Here is a 25407-nt window from a genome sequence, read left to right on the forward strand (position 1 = left end):
GGATTGTTGCCTATACTCAAGGACACATTGTATATCTTAGTGTCTCAATGAAACATTGTATATCTTAAGTTAGTGCCTAACACATTGTAAATACAGTGGAAACATTACCTGTTACTGTTATCACTTCTAGGATAGAGAAAGTAAAATGAATCATCTATCCCTTGACCCAAGGAATGGGCAAGGTAAGAACTGTGTGCACTTTGTCCTGGCACTGTATGTCAATTTTTAAACGAGCATTTTGTGTGTTTAAACAAATGAATCTGTGAGGTCAGGAACTTCCATCTCCTTTCTTTCAAGAATAGAACAGGTTAATTAGTATACAGATAGTGGTTTTTTGTTTGATTTCCTTGAGGCATATTAAATTTCACGAAGTTCTAAGTACTTCAATAGGAAAATATATGTCCGTCAGGGTTTTTTGTTGTAGTTGTTCATTTGGATTTATAAATGTTCTTCAGTCAAAGAAATAAGAAATACATATTCCAATTCCATCATAAGCCTGGTTATTAGTAGCATATATTTAATTTGGAAAAAGGAATATTGGTAAATTGTGTGTTGTATTAAATTGAGTTTCACATTGTGTTGATTTACAAAGGCTAAAGACAAGAAGTCTGAGATAACTGACATATGTCAATCAATAGATTCGATTGTTTAAGAATTGTATATGACATCAAAATTCTGAATAAAAATTATGTTTATTCAATTGTGACCACATCTACTTTATTAGGTATTTTACAACAATGAATAAAGTATGCACTTTTCAAAAGAAGCAAGTTAAATGTGGCATATGGTGAAAGCACTTCAAGCTGCTGGAGAAGTAGCAAACTGTAAACTACTTCACTGTAGTAATAGGCATATAGCATTATTTTCCTCCGGATGAAATGATGTGTTGCTGTTTTCCTTGTCGGTGTAAAGCCCTTTTGTTAAATGCTTATGTCTTAAATAGCTACTAGATACTAAAAACAACACAAAAACCCTTTCTACTCCAGCAGACTTATGTGAAAAGAAAGGATAATAAGCCCTGATGCAGTTCTCAGGTTTTTCCTAAGGGAAGAAGTGGAAAGAGGCTGGAAGGTTTCAGAACAAGCCAAGTCAGTGAAGTAGAGAGTAAATCCAAATATTCGGCAAAATGATGAATAAACCATAAAGGAGACACGCCAGCTGTTCACACTGGAAAGTTACCGGACGTTTATTTTGGTTCAAGTTTTATTTCTGCATGACTAAGGAACAATAAGTTTTTTTTTTATGGGGGAGGGGTTCTTATTCTTTATGACATGATTAAGGCACAGTGAGTTATCAATGCAGGCGCGTGTCTCCTTAGGGCGCTTGCTTCTACTGCCCCCCTTCTTCCTACCGGCCACCGCTCCGGTGGGACCTCCACCATGGGACCAGAACCCCGGGACCCCCGCTGCTCGGGGATTCTCTGCGCTCGTCCTCTCGGATCCCGCCACACCGCTTGCCAGACCCTCGCATCTCCAATTCCGATTTCTGGGACAGGACAGCGAACGGCGCCGGGTCGCGGTTCCCGCCTGGGCTCTCCTCCGTCCGTGGCGGGCGGCGGGGCCCCGCAGCGAACAAAGGCGGCGGGCGCGGGGCGCGGGGCGCGCGGCCGGGACTGGCGCGCGTCTCCCCGGCGGGAGGCAGCGGCGGCGCCGCGCCCGAGCCCGCATTCCTGAGAAGCGCCGGAGCCCGCCGGACGGACGACGTCACCCCCGGCTCCGCCTCCGTCCCTCCCCGAGCAAAGTAACTCTTGACTAACAGGAGCAGTCTCGGACCAGCCATGGAGAGCTGCCGCCACGGCCGGCCGGCGACGCGGGCTCCCCAGACGTAGCGTGGCGACCACCAAGGAGGAAGAAGTGCGGGCGGGCAGCTGCGGACTCCCCGCCCTTCTCCCGCCAGGTCCCGCGCTCGTCGCAGTCGTGGATTTCGCTGCGAGCCCCTCGGCAGCTCTTTGCAAAGCTGCTTGAAACTTCTCCCAAAGTCGACATGGATCCAGCGGCAGCGGCGCTGCCCGCTTTGGTGGCACTCTTGCTCCTGTCCCCTTGGCCTCTCCTGGGATCGGCCCAAGGCCAGTTCTCCGCAGGTGAGTGGCCCCGACGACGACTGCCTCCGGCCACGGGCTCGCGGCGGGGCGGAGTGGCTCCTCGCCAGGGCCGGGGACCAGGATTTGGGGAAGCTTTCGCAGCCAGGGGAGGGGGCACAGGGAAAGATGTCCCCAGAGTTTGTGCCAGGTGGGACGCGGGGGCCCCGGGCTGGGCGTCCCTTGGAGCAGGTAACTTTTGTCTTCGCGATCCATTGTTCCTTTCCGAGGCTAGCTCCGGGCGCAGGCTGGCCGAGCCGTGCGGGAGTGAGACGTTGCTTTTCTTGGGAAACTGGTAGCTTCGGCGTCCAGTGCAGGCAGCACGGCGCTGGGGAAGAGAAAGAAAAAGTAGTTACGACTCCGGGGACGGCTCCTCTGCTGCTAGCGGTGCAGGCTTGTGTCTCTCTGCTACTAGTGTTCAAAAACATTTCCCCGGGAAGCCATTGTCAGAAACGTGGAGACTCCAAGGGTCTGACCTCCGCGCGCTTTGCCAGGTGCTTTTTGTCCCGGGAATAACCTCCCTTGACTATTGTCTAACTACTTCCCCGTCCCTCCCCCAGTCCCTTTCTCCTCCCCCACTGTTGGGCTGCCCCAGGCTTTGCCCTGAGGGGTAGGGAACTGTGTGGAGCAGGTTCCGTGCGTTTCTTGTTTTGAAATATGATTCTAAGGATCCACACCGAGCGGTCCTAGGCAGCGAGGGCTGGGAGCCGGGTCCGGGAAGCCTCACCTCCGGTGTGGTAGCCGGTTCTTCGAGCTGAGCCGCCACGAAGCTGGCCCAGCTGCTCCCAGAGCCAGCCTGGGTGATGGGGGCTGCGCACGACTTCTGTCCCCGCCGCCCCCCAGGACCCGAAAGGAGGGATGTGGTGCGGTCTCACTTGTTAACTGTTTGGGTTCTAGGTGAAGCCACTTAGAGAAGTCCGTGAAACCTCGTCTCCCGGTTCCGTCCTGTGTTCCCTTCCAGTTTTGTTATCCTTCCTGTGGGTTGCTTCTTTCGTTCTCTCCTCTGGGGGCTCTGAAGTTTCACCAGGTGGACGCTGGGGAGCAGGCTCCCGGGCGCTTGTCTGCTTCCCGCCGATCCCGACAACTTTTCTAGCCAATTCACCCAGCTCAGATTGGCTGGCGAGCGCCTGGGTTCTCAGTGCAGATGGAGACACAGAGGTGGCCGAGGGGTGTCGGAGAAGACGGGGAAAGTGACAGCTGCGCTTCTGGCTGAGACCGCAGCGCTTCGAGAACGAACTTAGTTTGCACATGTCGGTTTCTCTCCCGGTTTTGGCTGCCCGGTTTCCAGGAAAAAAACTTACATGGTTGTGATCTGGAGTAGTGTTTATTTCCCTTTCCTCCCCTCCTCCTTGTAGAACTCTATAAAAGGAGTCAGACAACAGATTCAAGTGGCAGCTTGTGTTGTGCACTCAGGCAGATTATGAAATACAGCGTGTAGAGGAAAAGCTGTGTGTATAGGTGATGTGTACAAAGGACAACAGCTTCATGCAACGATTGATACAGTGGCTGAGTTTAATTCTTTCTAGAGTACGCATTACTGCATGCATCTCTGACGTACAATGCCTATTAGCATTGGAACTGTGCTTGATGTAAGGCATTATATACAGGCAACTTGGAGTGAGTATTGATTTCTGCAGTGTGTATCACTGCACAGAGAACCTCCGCTTGAAAAAGCATGTAGTTAGTTGAAAGTTTGAATTCTACCAGTTGCATGATTAAACTTACATGTATTCAAGAGTTGCCGCTATTAATGTCTCAACAGCTGATGGATATATTGTCAGCCATAGAGGAACTTCTCTTTTTCTCTTTTCAAATGTTATTTACCCTTTAATGAGCAAGTAAATAATAAATTTCCTCCAGCAGAATGTGCAGATGAACTTTTCCGATCCCTGGAGTTCAGGTCTCTAATGAACAATTGTGTTCTTAGACATCTAGTTCTAAGTAATTTAACAAAATATGCGTGGCTTTTCTTTAGTGACAAAGCAAAACATTTTACTTTATGTTATATTTAAGTAAAAGAATATGCAATTCTATTATGCAGTTTTCCCAAGACTTTATCTCAAAATTTTGCCATTCAGGACTTATAAATATGCCCAGAAACGAATGCCCTTTATGTCCATAGTTAAAAGTCAAATTATAGATCTGCTTTTCTCCATAAATTAAAAGTTTGTTTGGTATAAAAAACCTGTTTTCTGGCTATCCTAAGTCATTTGGTATTCTAGTGTCATCAGATTTTTTTGAAAGATTTGTTACAAAGATATGGATTCAGGGATTGGAGGTATATTTCTTGTTACTGTCCCCCCCACCCCCCCGCCACCCTCCATTACATTCTACTTTAAATGATGAACTCTTACCTCTTTTGAAAAAATCTAAATAAAAACACTTTAAAGTCTAAAACAAATATGTGTTCATAATTTTGAAACAACCTGTTAAATATGTTTTTTAAATCACACCCATTTGGGCAAATTTACCACTTTTAGATATTATCATGTGGTTCCTAATGTAGTAAGCTTCAAAATTTTGAAAACTGAGCGTTGTTGGATCTTTGATATATGTACTCACGTAGTCTGTTTTGTTTAAACCACAAATTTAAGAATATTTTCATCATTGTGACTTTTATCTTAGTTTTTGGAGTTAAAGCATAAAAATGCTGCATGGGAAGCCTCTTTCAAACCACACTTCTTATAAATATCAACTTATATTTATATTCTTTCAGTTTAATTTCTCACTTAAAATTACATCAGTGTCATGTTATATCTAGGGAAACAGAGGCATAGAAGCACAAATATGCCCTGGAGTTTATTCACTGGATTGTATAGCTGTTATCTCTTGATATAAAAATGTAAGACATTTTTCTGTGTCAGGACTCAGAGGACTGACAAAAATCAGTCACAGATGAGGTAACTTGGAAACTCAACTTTCTCATCTGTAAAATGGGGATAATAACCATCCTGACCTTTCTATCCACCTGGTTTGGATGAAGATCCTATCCAATAATGCATGAACTGGCACCGTGAATTGTAAAGCATCATGCAGTTGTCTGGGGTGTAATCATCATATATTAAGGTAGCTAAATTCCTTGCCTTCAGTCTTCACTTGCCCATGCACTCTCTCCTAGTGAGTACAGGCTGTTCAAGATTGTGTGTCTCACTTCGCCAGTCATTTATTTTAATCAGTATTAAACATAAACAACCCATGCTGGCTAGATCATCATTTTATCAGCACATTGAGAGAAATTATCCTTTTTTATTTTATTTTATTTTATTTTATTTTATTTTATTTTATTTTATTTTATTTTATTTTATTTTTACTTATGTCGCGCAAATCTTTACTTGAACTAATAAACCTATGCACTATTAACATTCCTTCTATAGTATTTTAATTATAGAAGAAATATATTTTAAGTTAATTTCTTTAGCTGTTTGTTCAACTGTTGGTAGTTCAACTTTTTCATCTCATAGTGGAGAATAATATGCAGCTTTTTAGGTGCAGTCTTATCAATGACCTAGAGAGGGACTATTGTCTCTCTAGTATGATGTGAGCCTAGAAATGCAGCTGAGGATCGTACCTCGAATATAGTCCCTGGCATGTCACACTAAGCTTGCACTCACTTGATTTTTGAGGACGTTGCAACACGTCTAAGCAGTGCCACTTTCCTAGTGTCTGATGCCTTGATGTCTCTGTATGCGAAGTTATAGATTATTTCTCTTATGCTTATTACCTGCTAGGGCTTTACATCAGAGACAGCTTGTTGTAAGGTTTGCCTTTTAGTTTTCTGGTTTGGATTGGCCAGAATCCCTCGGTCCCTTAATTCATTAAAACTCCAAATTCTAATCACTCGTAATGATATGTAACTGGATATTCCCAGGACTGGTTTTTCTCTCACTAGTGCCCTTATATTTGACTCTGTTGATTTTCCTAGATTGCAAGATATCGTTTTGTGTCTGGCCTACCCAGATGGGAAGAGGCAGGTCTGGCTGTGCTTGGGCTTTGGCAAGTGTGCTGCTGACAGCTCTTCTCTTTGTATTCATAAATGGGAATTGGAGAAATAAATCAAACCCTCTGCCACTCCTCCCCTCTCCCACTCTCCTTCCCATTCCTCTCTATCAGCAACAAAGCCCCACATGCACATACACAAAATCACAGCCTTTTTGTTTTCACCAAGTATCTTTTATTGCTGGACATGTTCTGAAAACCTGGAAATAATGACTTGACCCCTATCCAGCGCAAACACCAATCCTCCCACCAAATCTCATAGTTCTAGCAATGATAGTTTACTACATGTTTTTATGGCCTTTAAAAAAAATGTAATTCATGTAATGTGGTCCTATGTAGACAGACCATGTATTGCCTTCTAATACTTTGAAATGCACTCTTCTAGGTCTGCTTAAGGTTCTTCTAGGTCTGCTTAATTACACTGTTATTAAAAACAGTGTAAGTCATGCTATTTAAATATGGATCTGCTACTCAGATGCATGACAAATGCTGTCCTCATCTCTCCCACGGTGTCCCATTTCCCCTGTGTGTGCTCTTCATGGGGGCCGGAAGAAGAATTCTGGAAGACTGAGAGCAGGAAACATCAAGAGAGTTTACAGATTGTTCTTACAGAGAAAACAAAGAACACTTGGGAGTTTGTGTGTGCCCGTGTGTGAGTGTGTGTGTTTGATCTTTAATTTTCCAAAGAGGAAAAAAAAAGCTGTATTTTTGACTTGTTTATTAGACTCATCCTTTGCCTTTGCCCAAACACATTCATTTCTAAAACTTTCCCTTTGTGTATTCCTCTCAGACTGTACTCTTTGATCATATGTATCTGGTTTGTGTTCCTTTATCAAATGGTGTTTCTCTTGGCCTAAAAAGGTTATAATTGCTTTTGAACATGACTTGTTTTTTTCATCAAAACTCATGCTGTTTGTCGTAGTTACTCAGTGATGATATTTTGGCATCATGTCTTAAACTGGTATTTGAAGACTAAATATGTAGATCCATCAGGCTAATTTTTATTTTGATTAAAGCCAGAAACCTTCAAATCCATGAAATAATCTTTTAATGTCACATGTTATTTATTTGTGCTTATACGGCTATATCTCTGAATGGAAGAGAACGTTTAAGTTCCTTTTTTGTAAATAGGCATAGACATTTTGAGTACTACATTAGCTGATATTTTGAGATGAGTGAGAGAAGTTATACACAGCTATGCTTTGGAAAACTTCTAAAAAACTTTGTATGAATGTTTGATGTCAGTGTGAGCTCCAGGGGTAGATAGTTTACAAACCTCAAACTCCATCTTAGTGGAAATGTGTGTTATGGAAAATGTTCTTAAAGAAGAAACATGGTTCCACATAAAAGGTTTTATGAGTTCCATGGAGATTCTGTTGTGAGAGATATATTTTCTTTCCTGTAGTATTCTTGGGGGAATTCTTTTGATTGCAGTTAATATTCTAGTAATAAGACTGAAATTCCATAATTAAAAAACACTTAGTTTTGTGAGGTTTGTCAGATGGTTGAGGCTCTGGGGGAGCCTCGGGCCTGGGGTGGAAGGATCGCATTGATCCTGAAGTGGAACGTTGCCATTTCCCCACTTAACTCTGGCTGCATTTTTTGGCATTCTCTTCTGTGACTTGATAATCCATAAAAATTACAAGTGGCTTATTTTGTCACTTGTAATTGTTTTAGGAGCAAATTAAGTAGTCCTTAATGAAATAATCCATGTTTCCACTTTATAAGATTGTAGAGCTCTGTTAATAACAATGACGAACAGGGCAGTTCTAGCTGAATCCTACTATAGGCACCACTGTAGAAATTATTTTCATGAGAGGAACTCAGCAATAAAGCCAAATAAAATTGTTGATTTTATTGTTTGCATTAATTTTGTTGGGAAAGCTGAAAGGTATAATATGTACACACACATACACACCTTAACAGTGATGGAATTTCATTGTCCAAAAGTTCAGGTGACAAGGAAGCTAAGAACATCTAGAGATGAGGTTAAACCCTTATAACTTTTATTCTTGAGAAGAATATTGAACATAGATAATTATTTTCTTTATTTTATAGGTGAAGAAACTGAAATGGAAAAGAATTATGTAGTATACAATACATTGTACTGATCTATACTATACTTCTATACTGTACTATAGTACTATACTATATACTATACCTAATACTATACTATACTTCTAATGAGAACGTAATAAATCTTCCTCCAGATTTGTGTCTACTTATATAAACCCTCCACAATGCAGCCTGCTCTTTAACTGGCTGATTGTAGGCTAGTTCTCCAAGCTCTATCCAGGGCAACAGCTGACCAGCTACAGAAATACCCCTGATCCTCCTTGGGCAGTGCTGTTGGTACTTAGCAGCTGTGAAAGTGGCAGGCTGGTCTCAGCTCCTTGATATGAGAGGTGATTCGCCTTAGCAAATTTGCAAGCAGAGAGGAAGCCTTTCTAAGGCCCTCCCTGCCCATCTAGGGCTTGATGGCTGATTATGTCATGATTATTGGATCCCTCACATGCAAGGTGCCCTAGAATTTTGCGACTTGAATTGCTGTCCATCGCAAAATCAGAGGCATCAGCAGCACTTGGAAACTTGTCATGATTTTGTGATTACTATCAGAGCCCACCCAGACCGACGGACTCAGGATCTGCAGTTTTAGTAAAATCTCCAGGTGATTTGCCTGAACATTTAATTTTGAGGAACACTGCGCTACGACAAAAAAAACGAAACAAAACAAATAAGCAAACAAAAACCAGCTTGAAAATAATTGCCATATGCACTTTACTGTAGATTTCTAAGAGTATTGTGAAAGGATTAATTATAACATGAAACGAATTTCCTTGGAATCGTATTTCTGATCAGTATTTACTTTACTGTAATTTAACACCCCAGACACATTAAAGCAATATCATATAGGTCTTTTTTTTTTGAAAAGAATACTCACAATTTTGAAAGAAATATTTTCATAATAAAAATGAGGCTAAATAGTTTGGGTTATGGATAGTGTTGTATAAGAATATTTAAAGGTAAACATATTACCTGAGGGACCAAACAAGATTCATACCAGTCATTTTTACTTAGCATATTGATATGTTGATACAGGAAATAGTATTTCCTATGACAATACTAGTAGCAGCAATTTCTTGTTTTGTATTTCTCGTTTTCTTCTAAAGGTAATTTAAGGATCTTTGTAGTAAGGAGCTCGTTTATAGTGAATGGGAGTTAGATAGACTACATTAAATATCACTGGTGTTCTTTTCACAATCTTTTGTATTCATATTTAAGAACTGAGTTTCTTGTCAGTTTTCTCAAGAGAAAAATTATGATGTAATAGACAGTGCACACTCTTCATGTCAAAACACAATTTTACTTGCATTTTGTAGCTTGCTTTAGCATTTTTTAGAAAATGAATTTTCCCAGAAGACCTAATTGCCTTCTTATTAATGAGCCTGTAAGTGTGTTTTGTTATCCATTTACTATTCCAAATGTGTCGACTTTTGCTGGCTGTTTCAACAGTGAAGTCTCTGATTAAATCATGGCTGCTATATTTGTTTTTGCTATTCACTAGTGATTCAGAAAATACTGGCATAATGACATGGTGATGGCAGAGACTAATAAAAAAACAAGAAGAATAAATTAATGTTAACTCTTTAGAATTGGTTGTATTGTGGTATCAGGAGCTGGAGTTTCGGGTAATAATACTGAGCATAATTCTCTACATATCTGATACTGTAATCGAAAGTCTGCTTAACCTGTATTGTTTGAAATACAAAATCAATAGTTCTGGATTGATAAATAAATTACAAATCAGTGATTTCCACATTTACCTAATATAGGCACTGGTGTTTAAAGGAAGATGTCTCATTGATGGAGAGAAACTCTGAAAGGTACTTCCACACATCTTCAAGTGCTTCAGAGTTGAAGGCTTTGACTCTTCCTAATTTCATTTCAAATTCTAGAGCTTGCCTTTTATACTAGTTCTACTTTTATCACTATCAGCAATAATTAGGCTCACTGATTCTGTTGCACATTGGAGAGGAGAGATAGTGCTAAAGCAATTGCAAAAACAACAATAGAAACTGCTATTTACTAAGTGCCTATGACCCTTCAGGCCTTATGACCAATGGTGTATATAATTTTAAATTCTCATGATAATCTTTAAGATTGAAATTACCTTCATTTTGCAGCTGAGGCCAAGAGAGGTTAAGTAATAACTTGCCTTAGGTGACAGTGTGTGAGGAACTGGTAGAGCCAAGGTGCATTATTGAATAATACCCACATGTAGCAATTTTTAGACATTTTTTGGGGTTACATATTGGCAGAAAATGCAACCTGAGACTGGTTGCAACAAAAAAAGGAATTTATTCTCTCTTCCAATGACAGTTCAGGTGGAGCTTGACTTAGGAGTTCCCATAATTCCTTTGATATGATCTGTCTGTGTCTGCTCAACCTAGCTAGCTCTGGGCCGGTCCAGGACCTTTGTTCTTGGGCTCCATATGTAGAGACAAGGTAGCTTCAGCAGCTTTCAGGTCACAAGATCCCAGGTCTTAGTCCGTTAGGATAATGTGAACTTATGTTCTGATTGCCCTGAATCAAAAGGCTCTGACTGAGGGGGAGTAAGTGTGCTAATTGGCTTAGTTCACTAGGATTCTGGGTTCAGCCCTAGGTCCCCAACCAGGTCACATGGACTGATCGGGGGACTGTGGATCAAATCATCAGTTGTCAACAGGTACTAGGGGATTGGGCTCTGGAAAGGCAACCAGACTGCAGTCAAAGCAAACAAAGAGGGCAGTGCTACCTACCTGTGTGTGTATTTATGATCCTTCTGAGAGGAAGAAAACAGGTGGTGGGGAAAAGACAGCTGGATCACATGGTTCCCTGCTCTGGACTACTGGGTTGTGGCATCAGGAAGACATGGTAGGCTAAGCCTTAGTCTCTAAGGGGAAGTAGGTGGAGGAGGAAGAGGAAAGGCAAATTGCACCAGCCAGCTTTGTGTGCATTGCAGATCAGCTGTTCATAATTTAGGGAGGTTTTCTCTCTTTATTTTTCTTTTTTTCTTTTTGATTTTCCCCTTTAAGCCCTGCTTTAAAGCATACATATGTTTTTAAATTTTCTATTAGTACTTTTTTTTTTGCCTCAGTATTGAAGAAGTCTAACATTAAAAATTGACAGAACTTTTGAATGCTAAGCTGGACCTTATAAACTGATATTTTTTCTTTTGATATAGTTTGCCCAAAGTCATACCGCTTGGAGGAATTTGAGATGAAACTCAATATTTTGATTCATAGGTCACTGTTGTTACAACATATACATTGTTTTGCTTAATGGTAATTTATGTAGATAATTATTGTTTATAGTTTTTATTCTGAAGTTCTGAAACAATGTTCCCAAAAGCAAACCTGACTTATTTATGTATCCTGATGGATTTATTTATACATATGTGCACAATAGGTGTTTGAATGTATGCATTTATTTATTTTTAATAGAAATCAACACTGTGATAAATGATGCTAATTGAACAGAAATAAAACCTAATAACTCTTCACTTTGTAAACTAATTTTGAAAAACTCAAGAGGTGAAGGTGAACTTGCTTATAATTTTGATCTTCTCACCTCTGCTGCCTAACTTTATATTGCATATGTGAACAACATGGGGTATTCAAAAGAGGAGCTGTAAGAAGTTACTGAATAATGAATAGAATGTAGAGAAGTAGCAGCTGTTGGCCCAGCCTCCCTTCTCACAATGAGAGGTTTATCGGCTTGTGTTAGATACCCGTCTGTGCTAGTGGCCGAAAGCTGGGTGTCACTGAGGACCAGGGGCCCAAATGTAGCTGTGCCAGTTTAGATCACCGTATCATCCATCCCCAGGCACTTGCTAATGTCCCTTCTTTGGCCAGAGCTGCTGGCCTGGAACATAGGGGCAAGATGGTGATCCTGGAGGATGGCTTATTGACTTACACTGGAGGTTTTTTATCACACACCTTTTTGTTTGTTACCTAAATGAATTAATGAGTTAATTGTTTTCTTTCCTGTGTATTGCCTACTTTCTCTACGACTTTTTTTTTTTTTTTTTAACTTGTTGTTATATCCTTGTCAGATGTGATAACTGTGACTCCTGAAAGATGAAGTTTGTAGTAATTTGTCTAACATGCTGGCAGGTTGAAACAGTGCTATCTAAGGTTGACTCACTGTTGCTTCTTTATCTAAACTCACACTTAAATACTTAGGAGATACATACAGTGAAGGGATTGGCAACAGCCTGCATCAGAGAGGGCAAAGGGCTTCTTTGGAGATCTATGTACAAAACCATTTTAGTGCACATGGCATTGGGTTTACCATCGGCTGTACACACAAAAAGCTAGAAGCCTGTCAAAAAAGAATTACGCAAAAATTTGCCACAATGATAGTAAAGTGCCACCAAATGGAATTTCCCCAAAGTTGAATAATCCAAAGTGTAAACAAGTTGTGCTGAGGCGAGAGCTTCTGTGATTTCTGGAGGCTCACGGTCACCCTCCCCCAGGAAACAGGATCAGGAAGGTTGGGGGGCACCGTCACAGAGGACAATGTGTGTTAATGTGCCTTCCCAGTGTGAACATTCGCATGCAGAGCCCCTGGTTATTTGGCTGCAGATTCCTGTTTGTTGTGAACTAAGGATGCTTGTCAATTGCCACTGTTGCCCTGACTCTCATCAGCCTTCTCTCTGCTGCTTCAGTGGCACACATTGTCCAGAGCTGTGGGCAGCTACTAGAGAGGGAGGCCAGGCACCAGTAGAGAGAACGGGCCAGGAATCAGGGCGGACCCTGACCAGCCTGGAAGCAGGGTAAATTCTATTCCAGGTGCTGTGGCCATTTATTTTGAAGGAGGCAACAGCATTGTCATTTACACCCCTTTGCCCTACCAGGAAATAGAGATTTCAAATATCTGTATCAAAAGAGGTCCACATGACTTCCAGTGTGTGAATTAAGGAGATGAGTTAATTTGGGCAATGTGTAAATATTTTCTATCTCAGCAAAATCAAAATTGACAAATTACATAGACCCAAGCTTCAAAAGTAGGAATTTATAAAACTACTTTGTTTTGGTTAAGTCACTCACATTTTGTTCCCATTTTATCTTTAAGCAAAGGACACTCAGAATAGATAGCATAATTTTAAGCTCACAGACTTTGGAACCTTACTGTCTGCGGGTGAGTACTGATTCCAACATTTTTTATTTTTATGTTTTATTTTTTGCTTCATGATCCAATCCCTTTCCACAAATTTAAAATGGAATCATTCAAATATCTATTCCAGGTGTTTTGAGGAATAATGAATTAAAGTGCTTAAAAGAGTGCCTGGAACACTAATAAAATTCATTCAATCTTAGGCAAGTTGGAGGAAGTACGAAATTTTGGGCATCCATGAACCTGCGTACCATCTGGAGTGATTTAATCTCAGCGACAATAAGAAAACGCTAAGGTGGGAGTAAGATTAAAAAGGAGAAATATACTTATATTACTTCTAGAAGTGTCCATCCCAGTGGGACTAATTTCCTGCCTAGGAGCAGTGCTCACATTTCAAAATGATACCTTTAGAATTCAGCAGCAAATAAGACAGCCCTCCAGGACTGCTAAAGAATGTTGTTTTCCCCAAAGGTTATAGAATGAGAAAAGGATATCTCCACTGCCCTGTTTGCATTTGACGCATGCTAAGTAAATGCGTTATTGGCATTTAGAACGTCATTTAACTAGGAATTCTAGATAACTTTTTTTGTTTTCTTTTTGAAGATTTCCATTGATATTTAATCTTCTTTAGCCCTGGTTGTTTCAAATCCATTAAATCCCAAGCCACCGCCAACAGAGTAAAGCGTTTTTCGAGTCCAGCCCTGTGGGGTATGGGGCTGGCCAAACTTTTGACAACTGTTAGCTCACTTGCAGGGTTGCTCTTTGCCAGTCAATCCAGAGGTTAGTCTCACTAAACTTCAAGAGGGATTTCATGTTCGATTCACATTTTGGATTTTCTGTACCCTTTCATCTTCTTACTGTATCTCTTCTAGCTGTAATTGAAACAATCTTCCATTTCCCATGTGTTATACTTACAAAAATATTTTGAAAATATTGGCAGATATAATTAAACATTCCTGTTAACGTTTTCATCAGAGTACCCCTGCATTGTAGGTATCAATCTCGCTAAAAATAAGTGCTTATAGTATTCAGTTTATCATAACAGTACAACTTGGTGTCCTGACTGGATGCTCCTACTAATATAGATAGGTCTTTGTGATTGTGGTGGCAGCAGGTGTCTTCATAAGCTCCTCTCCATTTTGTTGACATAAGAAATGCCAAACCTGTAGAGAATTTTTATGAGTTTATTTGAGCCAAACTGATGACATATGCCAGGGAGCAAGATTTCAAATGCTCCAGAGAATAACAGTTTTGCAGCTTCCTTTATGCATTTGAAATTAAGGAGGGGATTATAAGGAAGATTGGAGAAAGCAAGGGAGGGATTGGATTAAAGGATAGTTAAGATTATGTGCTCTCTTGAGCGTTAATACCCCCTTGGAAGAGTATTACTTCTGGTATTTCAAAGGCGTGTTAACTAGATGCAGGAGAACAAGGCACAGAGCTTGCTTAAGGCAAAGAATAAAATTGTAGTAAAGAAGTTGTATGCCTGGGGCATGACTACCCACATGACCTGCCCAGTTAGGAATTGATGATCAGATCACCCCGTGAGGTTACTTTCCGTGGAACCCCTTTTGTCATCCACAATTTATATATTTTCTTAAGGAGTTGTCCTTATGGTGCACTGTCAGGGAGGAAAAATTCCTTTCTACCCCTCAAGGTTCTTCTGGTGAATTCATACTCAAATTAACATGAGACACATTAGGAAAAAAAAAGAAAGTTTAATAACATGTCTACCTCCTGTACACACATGAGACCCAGGAACACTGAATAGTTCACCAAAATGGCAGAAGCCATCACCTTCAGTGCTACTTATAGGAAAAAGATGATTTTGGGGGTGATGAGTAAGTTAGGGGAGGTTATCAGAAAAAGCCTAGAAAACAAGGATAAGATTATTATGCAGATTTAAATATCTGCCTTATCTTAGGATAGTGGAGGCAGGTCTGGTACCCTGAGAGAAACACCCTTACAGGTGGAGATTTCCCTTAAAAATGTAAATATCTTTCGTTTAAACAAAGGGTAACCTCTACTTTGTTTTCAGTGCTTTTCCCAGATCTGCTATTTCTTAAAATTAACCAGCCTAATATAATCAATATCCCAAAGAGGCATATTTTGGAGTAGCAAACTCAAACCTCCTTCAACATTTGTCCAGGTTCATAGTCGATAAAAAGGAGAATTAGTAAACTTCTATAGCACATAGAAACTTAAATATGGAACCATTCAAAAGAGGGGTTGCATACCTGGACTGCATGTTCTAGGCTCCATAATCATGATCCAGTTATTATTTGGAAAGCAGACTGGTCGTTTCATATATCGCAACTAATATCTAAAGCAGGGGTGTCCAAACTGCGGCCCGCAGGCCAACTGAGGCCCACAATCCATTGTTAATTGGCCCTCAGCAAATTCCAAAAATATATTTAGTTTACTTAAACAAGGTGAGGCAATACGTACTTCACATTGAGTGAGTGGCCCTGTTGTTTGTGTATTTTATCCCATATGGCCCTTGGTGAAAAACATTGAAAAAAGTTTGGACACCCCTGATCTAAAGGATACTGAAGCAGGAAAAGATTGGGTATGGCAGACCTGTGTATGAAGTGAAAATACTACATAATATAGAGTATACTTTGTGGACAAAAAAAGCGTTGCTGTAATGAATCATCGATTTCTAACTGGGCTACGTGGTGAGTAGGCACATCCCAGGCCTAACTTCTGTAAAGAAAGGTTTTTCAGCAAGTCCTGTGCATCATTCTTGTGCATCTAAGTTAATATGCCTGAAGTCATACCCCTGAAATGGTTAACCACCCTTAAGAAAGAGCATAATCCTGTAATCCAATTCCTGTCTTGCTTTCTTCCACCTTCCTGTAATCTTCCTTACATCCCCTCCTTAATTTCAAATGCATAAGAGAAACTGCAAAGCTGTTGTTCTCTGGAGCATTTTAGATCTTGATTCTGGGCAATTGTCATCATTTTGGGCTCGAACTCTTAAATTCTTTATAGGTTTGGACATTTTTTTTATGTTGAGAACTTGATAATATATACAGGAACTATAAATTCTAACAGTGTAGTTCAGACCATGGCTTCCAATCTTTCTGCATGAGGGAGTTGGAAAAACCCATAAACTAGCAAATATTACAGCAGATATCTCCAGAAGAACCCAGCTGCTCTGACACCTTACTATACAGAGGTCTCTTAGATTCTGCAGAGTACATTGTGTCCTTTCTTGGCCCCTTCTTATCAGGAATGAAGATCCAAGGTGAGCCCTGGGAATAGCTTTGAGGGCTGTTGTTCATTCCTTTCTCAGATACAGGAATTCATGGGCAGTGCTTTGAATTTCCGACAGATACATGCTATCCATCTAAGGATCTATGTAAGATCTTTCCTAGTCTCTCAGCAGTTTGCTCAGAGTTTGGAGTCAGCATACTAGTAGATAGAAGCAGTCTACCAACCCCCATCACTCATTCATAATTATACCACAAACTTCCCCAGTTGCCAACACATTTTAGAAAAGCATGCAATTTTATTAAAGGTGTCTCATGTTGCTTTCAAATATAGTTAAGTAAATGGGACGGGAGAAAGGAGGGGCAGCATGTCATATCAGAATTTACCTTTTCAGGTACCATTGCCTTCAAAGCAGTGAGAGGTTTCTTTGCAGTGCAGACTTATTGTTGTTGACAACCCCCATCTGTTGTTGGGATTACAGCTACATCAAGCATTGTCTTTTATGTGAACAATAACAAAATAATATATGTATTCTGTACATCATGGCAGTAGTCTTGAACTTTAATGATAGCATGTCAAATATGATATTGTTTTGAGCTTGTTAAAATAGGTGATACCAGTCTAAATTATTAGCACTTTCTTTCAGGCAATACCTTGTTGGGGCAGGCAACATTGATTTGTGCATTCGTATGATTGATTAGGATCCCTGTTAGAGAGGCTGGTGAGCTAGTGGCCTCTTCATTCAATAAGATGTGTATGACAGCTTGTCTCATTCCTTTCATGTTAATTCGGTGAAGTTCACCAAGTACAGGCATATTTCCCTATATTGTGCTTCACAGTTGGTGGTGGTTTATGAAGTGAAGGAAGGACCTACCACCAGCAAAATGATTATGACTCGCTTTATTGCGATACTCCATCGTGATGATCTGGAACTGAACTTGCAATATCTGAGGTTTGCCTGTATTTAATGTGTGTCCATTTTCTGACAGGCTGTATGCTGAGCACACAGGGCAAACAGATGAAAAAGTTCAGTAAATCCCTGCCCTCAAGGACCTCTCAGGCTAGTTGGGATATACAATATGAGTTGTACTGTCAGAATATGGGGAAAGGACAGTCACTCACTGCTGGTGTGATTAGTTAGGCCTTTCTGAATCAGAAGCCCATCAGCGACAAAATTCCCAAGAATGGGCACACAGTGCTCATGGAAAAATTAGTAAGAAATGGTGATGGTGGGAAATGTTTAACCATTGACTGTTCAAAAAAAAAAAAAAAAAAACCACCAAAGTTCAGGTTTTAGAATTTGCCAATTTCTACCATGTAAATACTTCCGCTGTCCTCACGCTATCATTGCTGAGTTCAAATACCAATGTGATGTCATTGAACAGAGTTGGGAAGAGATGTGAAGTAACACACCATTGTATAGTAATTCCACCATAGAAATGATTTACTACATTTACCATGACCTCAAGAATAGGCTGTAATATAGTCATGGTAAATGTTGTAAAACAATTAAGAAGTGATGACTTTTGAGTCAATACCTCTGTTTTAAGTATTCATATAATCTATTCAAATGTAAATTTTATAAAGGAGTTTTTAACAAAGGTTGTGATGAACAAGCACCTCACAAAATTGCTGAATATTGTAACAGTTGATGGTCAGGAGCTGGTATAAACTGGCTCCAGCCCACCTCAATGCATTGTAATCTTGGTGGATGGGTGTGAGGGGTCCTATCTTTGTTATGGGCCCTTCTGTAACAATCTTCCAATGGAGCAGGATTTAGAATGAGAAATTCAAGTCCTTGTTGAAATCCACTAGGGAAGACTTAGTTATTAATAAGGTTCAGGTTCATAAATATAAAAAAAATGTAGATGTCAGAAGGCTTTGGGAGCATCCTTTACAGAACCTAATCTCAGGAAAAGTCCCAAGAAGAAGAATGTCTTTATGCTTAACTCAAATTTCTTCGCAGCACAGGATGAATATCATCGGTCTTAGGTGTTGGTGTGAGTAGTTAAGCTCTCCTTAAGGACTGTTTACTTAGATCCCTGCTACGTCTACTTAAAGACTAAGCTTCTAAAGGCCTTTGAATTATGTATCCTTTTAAGCTAAGCACCATCTTTTCTAGAATATTACACAGTAGGTGGTGGGCTTCTAGCCAATATAACTTGAAAATTAATATACAATTCTTGTAATAACATACTTTTTGTGGCCCACAAGAGCACCCAGAATTTGAGTTATTCAGAAATATTGGAATAAACATTGTCAGTGAAAGGGAGTGGATTTGCATCTCATTCTGCTGCTGTACATTGTTGCTTTGATGGATTTTTTTGAGTATATGAAATTAACATCTACAAAATCAATATTTAAAAAAAGTAACATTCCTTACACATTTATGAGCTCTTGGCTTAATGATCTTTTATTATTTTCCAGAATTATCAATTGTTAACTAAATTTACTACTGATTATTTTACTTGAATTAAAATATTTATTATTTAGTATCTACCAGTGTCACATACAAGTAAATGTTGTTTTAACATATGCCCTGGTAACATTTATTTCTATGAAATAAAAATATTCCATGCTCTGAAAAAATGTACTGTAGGTTAATTACATTTGCAGTGCTAATTAAAAATTTCTGTACCCTTTGTGCCCTACTCGCTGCCCACAAAGTTATTATCTAGAAGCAAGATATCTATACTTTGGAATATATTGTAAGATATTTTTGAAATTGGCAGATCGTTAATATGTTGTGTATACTTTTTTTTCCCCCTTTTGGTAGGAGTGTGTGTGCAGGCATGTGTGTTTGTGTTAATTGAGTGGAATAATAAATGACAAAATGCTGAAAAGTCCACAAGTGACTTATTGGCAAAATGGATTTATATCTCTCTGATTTTTCTCTGCATATCTTACATAAAATGTTTCATTTCATATCTGGGGGAAAAAATCTTATCTTTCCTCACATAAGAACAATTTCAAGAATTTGGAAGCTTTCCAAACTTTACAATTTAGATTCCATAACAAAATTTACCCAATCTGTTGAAAACAAAATACAGATTTTAATTCTCCTCAGTTAGTGGTCTCTCTTCCTTGAAACAAGGGGGACAAGGGATAAAGACAAATATTACTTAGTATTAATAAAGGTATGGTAGTAAATTGGAAGTTCTGTTTTTCTGTACTTAAATATGGTTCTAAGAAAGAGTCCTATGTTAATATAAACTCTCAGAGATTTACTTTATATTATCAATTTCTGCTGTATGACCTGGGATCAGTAGACTTTAAACTCAATCTTTTACTTTTATGCCTATAATACTATAGCAATTAGTTGATATTCAGAATGATGCATGAATTAGCTAAGCATCATCAAGGAGTTAATTATGCTAGGTATATTGTAAATCATAACTCTGGAAAGCTTATCAATACTGGCCACAATGATTGAAATGAAAGTACCTCCTACCCCCCAATTTTGAGGTAATCACATGATTGTATTACCCAGGACAACAGATTTTAGAGCATCTGTTTTTGAAAGACAACTTATGCTTTGTATTCCTTTGTATCTCAACTGTTTATTCAGCAGGGCTTGATTAAGATCTGTAATTCATTTCTCACTATGTTTAGTCACTTCTTCATTGAAGCCTAATGACATGACACAACAATGGTGATCATTGGGATTTTACCCTATTCTTCATCAGAAACTGAAGCCATTTTGTATATATTTTTTCTGGGTTGTTGATATGTCTTTTCTAGACTGTGATTTCAACAGATATAAAACATCTGTGTGTGTGTGTGTGTGTGTGTGTGTGTGTGTGTGTGTTTTAGAGTCACTAATCTATAGTGACATTAAAAAAAATTGTTTTCAATAGGTAACATTTTAGTGTTTACTGGGTGTAGCCCTGAGCTAAGCATCAGATCAGTATTTTCAAATTGCATGTAACCACACATTTTGTAGGTACTGAATTCAATTCAGTAGGTAGCAACTAGTTTAAAAAAACATGAAATAGAAGAGACTGTGAAAACAACAATAGTAAAAATAAGAAGCATCTCATAAAGAAGTACTATTTCCTGAAACCTTGGTTTTAATTACATAGATTTATACGTATATCTTTTTATGTCTCTGTGTACTTAGTCAATGTGAAATGAATATCTCATTGTGGGTCTGATGGAAAAAGCAGGAAAGACACTACACTTTTTCATATAATGTTCACTACGGTCCTATGAAATAACTCAAGGTCTTTGATGTGCCGAAGGTCACACAGTTCATAAACTCCAAGATCATTCTTCCACTATTATGTTGTGGAATTTCTGGTGTATTATAAAGAGCGCAGGGTTTACTTAATCTGGTAAATGAGGGATTTAATTGACCTGAGCCTCCCTCCTTATCCTCAATGTGGGAATAATGCCACTACCATCCTATTTAGAGGATCAAATAAAGGTAATTTCTGTGAATATGCTATTTCAACCTTGAAGAGGCTATACAAATGTAACATTATGATTATCATAAGGATTTGTTCCTTGGTTCTTCAAACACTAATTGATCACCAGGTTTGACCAAAGATGGTTGGATTAAGTGCCTTTTAAAGTATTTGTCAAACTCAAAAGTCTACAATTCAGTGTTTTCTAAGTAGAGATAACTCCTTTGAGTGTTTTGTATAGTATTTTGTTTCTTGTTTATGAGAGTATGTGATGGTGAATAGATAAGCTAGGTTTTTTATTTATATTTACTCTTCCTATTTTGGTGTTGCTCTTGATGAAACGACACAAGGCAAATGTACTTTGGACATACCTGTACAAATTCATTATTCACATTTGTCTTCAAATAAACCTGTATCTTAATTTTAAAAGAAACAAAATAACACTATGTAAAAATAACAACTTGATTAAAAAATAATTGAAATAGCCATGGCGATACTCAATAGAATATCTAAAAAAATTCTGAATGAAAAGATATCCAAGACTTAAAAACAACCACAAAGGAACAAAAAGCAAATGCAAAATTTATTGTAAAACTTGTGCATGGAGGCATTTCAATAAATAAACATATCTAGCAAAGTAGCTGTCTGCTGCCAATCTTCTTTCTATTATTCTCTCAGTCATTTTATCTTCCTATCTATGTGGCCACGCAGCCAAACTTAAGATATGTTTTTTTTATTCCATGTTTATTCTGTGGCTAAATTCCAAGGTATAATGATAAAAATGTAGATATGTTTTGCATTTTGTATGTCAGTATGGCATAACCTCATAATTCCTTACACATCCTGAAGGTTTCGAGTTATGAAGACTATTATGATCAAACATTTCTCAACATTTAGAGGAACGATGCAGTTATCTGGACAGCAGAGCATTGATACCTCTGTTCCCATAGCCCCTTCGTGCCTCTTCCTAAAAGCAGAAGAGATATTGGGATGCAAATTAGGTAGAGGAAGGTTCTTCGCCAAGTGTTGTTTATTGAACTGTGTAAATGTCCCCCAGTGGGTTGAAAGGATCAGGAAGAGCCTGCAAACTTCCAAGTGCTGAGGTTGCTCAAAGAAATCCCCAAAGGTAGATTTCCTGGGCCCCTGCAGGGAGGGGAAGGCTGGAGGCCCCTCCTGATCTAGGAACCCGGATTGAGAAGACTACGTTTTGACACTGGGATCTGCCCGAAGTGGAAGTTAGGATTCTTGGTATGGATGCTAGGCTGGGATTTATCTTTTAACAACTTGACAGAAAAGATAGTGTTAAGGAAATAGGATGACCACAGTTTCAGGGGATTTATTTTCAGCTTTTGAGAGAACGAATTGTCTTACGTTTTCACACTTTCAGATATAAACAGTGTGCTACTAGCAAAGCATCCATACCTATTCATGAGAGAAATTCTCTAGAGGACTTGTCAGTCAACATGTTAAAAAACACTCATTGTTAGAAAAATACTTCAAAGTATAAGAAAACATATTCTTTTAAAGTGTTCTGCAATTCAGATTTTGAAATGATTCACAGAATCACCACATTCCACCTCCAGTTAATGAGTTTTTTACTGTTTGTATGTTAGCTACATCTAATAGAAAAAATACAACCAACCAACCAACAAACAAAAACTCTGGTAAGGGATAATCACTTCATCTTTAGATCCAAACTAAGAGAACAAGGCTGTTAATATTGGGAGAGAACGTGTCAGAGTGATGGAGTAAGAAATAAAGGAGGGGAAATGGGAAGGATACAGCCAAAACAAGAAAGCAGAGATATTTAAATGTCTGACCATCATTTTGATGTTTACTTGATTACGTGTAAAATTTTACATTTACTCATTTCAAAGCAAGATAAACATCTCTAGCATTTACAGCAATTTTATTTCTCTGTAGTTTGAATTAAAATGATTCTTTTCATATATAGCGGGGGCTAATTAAATTAAAAGCATTTAAAAAGGGAGTTTAATGTTATTTCCCTCATTCCCTGGCACCTTAAAACTAGTAATATTAAGATCAGTGTTCTGCTATTGAGTGACACTTCTATGTTTACTTTGTATCTTGAGTGAAAACTTAACTGCTGGTAATTATAGAATGTAGTCATCTCCAATTTTCACCATTGATACGTGGCAATTTTATAAGTGATAAAAGAACATGCTATTGTGTATGTGGGAGGGTTATGGCATAAAGTTATTGTGTTGTCTTTTTTTTGAATGTCATTCCTTTTAGTTTATAAGTAACCTAATGTTTGTTACCTTTAATGTTTTACTGATTCCAGAGCCACCTTGGCCTTCCTGGTTTACCATGATGCCAAGCCCTATAAACATTTTTTGAGTAAAATTTTCTGAGGGAAACTAGTCTTCTCTGTAAAGAATTTTATTCTAAAGTGAGAACAATTCCACAAGCCACACCAAAATATATCTCATTAGGTTATCATTAGTTCGTTGTCATACCTTGTGTAACACTTAAGCTTTGTATACATCTAGAAGCAGTTAGAGTTGTTTTATACAATGTTTATTTGTTTAGAAGATAACAAATTTCACAGGGATGTGATAATTTTAAAGGGCTGCATATGTTGTTACGAATGGTCAAGCTGAAGGAAGTTACATTATTTCAAAGATTGCTGTCTTTGTGATCCTTCTGGACCAGGTAAGGATTAAATCTGGAGCAGATCTCAAATTCCAAGATCCTAAATGACATTTAAGTTACTTCATTTTGGCTTAATATATTAAAAAGTGATTTATTAAATACTCACTATATGTATAGCAGTTAGCTAAAAACTGCCAGAATAGAAAATATATGATAAACTTCTTAAGAGATAATGTATATAACAACCATAGGTAGAATTTAATAATTAATATTCTCTGTTGTCCACATTACTGGACAGAGTTTTAAGACTGGCCTCCATCTCTGTCTTTCCCATTTTTCTCCCTCAAGATTTTGGAAATTTTTTTTTCTTTTTTTTTTTTTTTTTTTACTATCACATTTTTTCCGAACTATCACATTGCTGGAATCTCAGATGAGACTTCCTCATTAGGCCTGTATTTTCTCCCATGATTTTGGATGACACTCTTAATGAATCTTTAAGTATACATTGAGTGCCATCACTATGGTATGCTTTAGGGACTGAGGACATGGTCCTCTTCATCAGGGATCTTTCATCTTGTTTCTTACAGTCTAAGGTAGACAGGTGTTAAATAGACACTTATAAAAATTTTAGTAATCAGAAGTTTGTAAAGTACCCTAAAAATAGAGGGTTAGAATCATGTGTCTCAGGAAGATTGCCCTTGCGTTGGAGTCATTGAGAACCAAAGAGTAAGCAGGAATTCTTCATGTAAAGAAAGCTGGGCAGAAGATTCTAGGCAAAGAGCACAACTTGCATGAAGGCATGAAGACTGGAGAGAAAATGAATTGTAGCAACTGACAGAAGCCCTCCATGGTTGGAGAGGAGACTGTGAAGAGGAGCTTAGCTATAAATAACTGAGGATTTTACTATAAGGAAGAAGTGGAACCAAAGAGGGAGAAAGACATGATCACATTTTCATTTTATAAGGGTCACTCAGCACAGTGGGAAAAATGGTGTGGAGGGCGCCAGTGGATTTTGGTGAGCCCTTTAGGAGGGGGTCTTTATAATCTATGTGAGGCATGGTAGTAGTCTAGATGAGGGTAGGATGGGAGAGAAGTGGACAAGTAGGAGAGGTATTTTGAAGGTAAGAATGATAGGGTTTGTTGATAGATTTGTGGAGACTTAGTAACGATGACAAAGCTGCCTAACCACCTTTGGTTTGAACCGTAACATTTACCAAGATAGGGAACGTTGAAATTGGATTTTTTGGGCCTTTGCCTCTGTGAGAATTTAAAAAATAAATTTGCATGTTACTTTTCCCTGGCATAATTCTGCTTTAGGATCATGATGGAATATTCTCATTTTTCAAATTGTTTCCCTGTCTATTATGATTTAAGTGTGTGTGTGTATGTATAAGTATAAGGTATATGTATAAGTATATGTGTGTATGTTGAGAACTTAGTCATTTAAAATTACCTATTGCAGTTCCAAACAACTGGGATGTTAGCTATATTGATTTACATTTAGCTTCATTGAATGATAAGCTTCACTATTTTTGAAGTTCCTCCCTAGTTAACTTTTTCTTATTTAGAATACAGATGAATACATTAATAAGTATTTGTATGCACCCACCCATCCACATATGCACAGTTTCTTTTAGAAGAAAAAAAATTAAATTGTTTTCTTTAATGGGTTGTATTAGAAAATGGATGCATTAGAAGGTTGAGAACAGAATTGTTTTTCTGTGTGTGTAAGAATAGCAAAGATTTTAACATTTGGCTGCTTACTAAAGCCAGAAAAATAGGAATTCAACTCTTATTTTCCCCCACATACTTTGAGGGCATTATAGCAGTTTTAATGTGAATTGTAAAGTGTAGGAGGTGTGCTGCAATTCCCTTTCACACACATAAATCAAGTTTCAGGCTCTTTCGGAAATGTTTACTAGAAAACACGGGCAGATT

The 25407-nt window shown here is 38.6% G+C and overlaps 1 protein-coding gene across 20 annotated transcripts in view; it reads left to right on the forward strand.

The window, feature by feature from the left end:
* Window positions 1–1729: 1729 nt before the first annotated feature.
* PTPRK (protein tyrosine phosphatase receptor type K) overlaps window positions 1730–25407 on the forward strand; it is a 511921-nt gene continuing 488243 nt past the window's right edge. For all 20 annotated transcript variants that reach the window (XM_081044250.1, XM_081044264.1, XM_081044263.1 and 17 more), the window contains exon 1: window positions 1730–2080. In XM_081044250.1, coding sequence (XP_080900376.1) covers window positions 1984–2080 — 97 coding nt within the window. In that variant the 5' untranslated portion in view covers window positions 1730–1983. The remainder of the gene's footprint in view (window positions 2081–25407) is intronic.

The sequence above is a fragment of the Rhinolophus hipposideros genome (genome assembly GCF_964194185.1).
Source record: "Rhinolophus hipposideros genome assembly, chromosome: 3".
In the NCBI taxonomy this organism is placed as follows: domain Eukaryota; kingdom Metazoa; phylum Chordata; class Mammalia; order Chiroptera; family Rhinolophidae; genus Rhinolophus; species Rhinolophus hipposideros.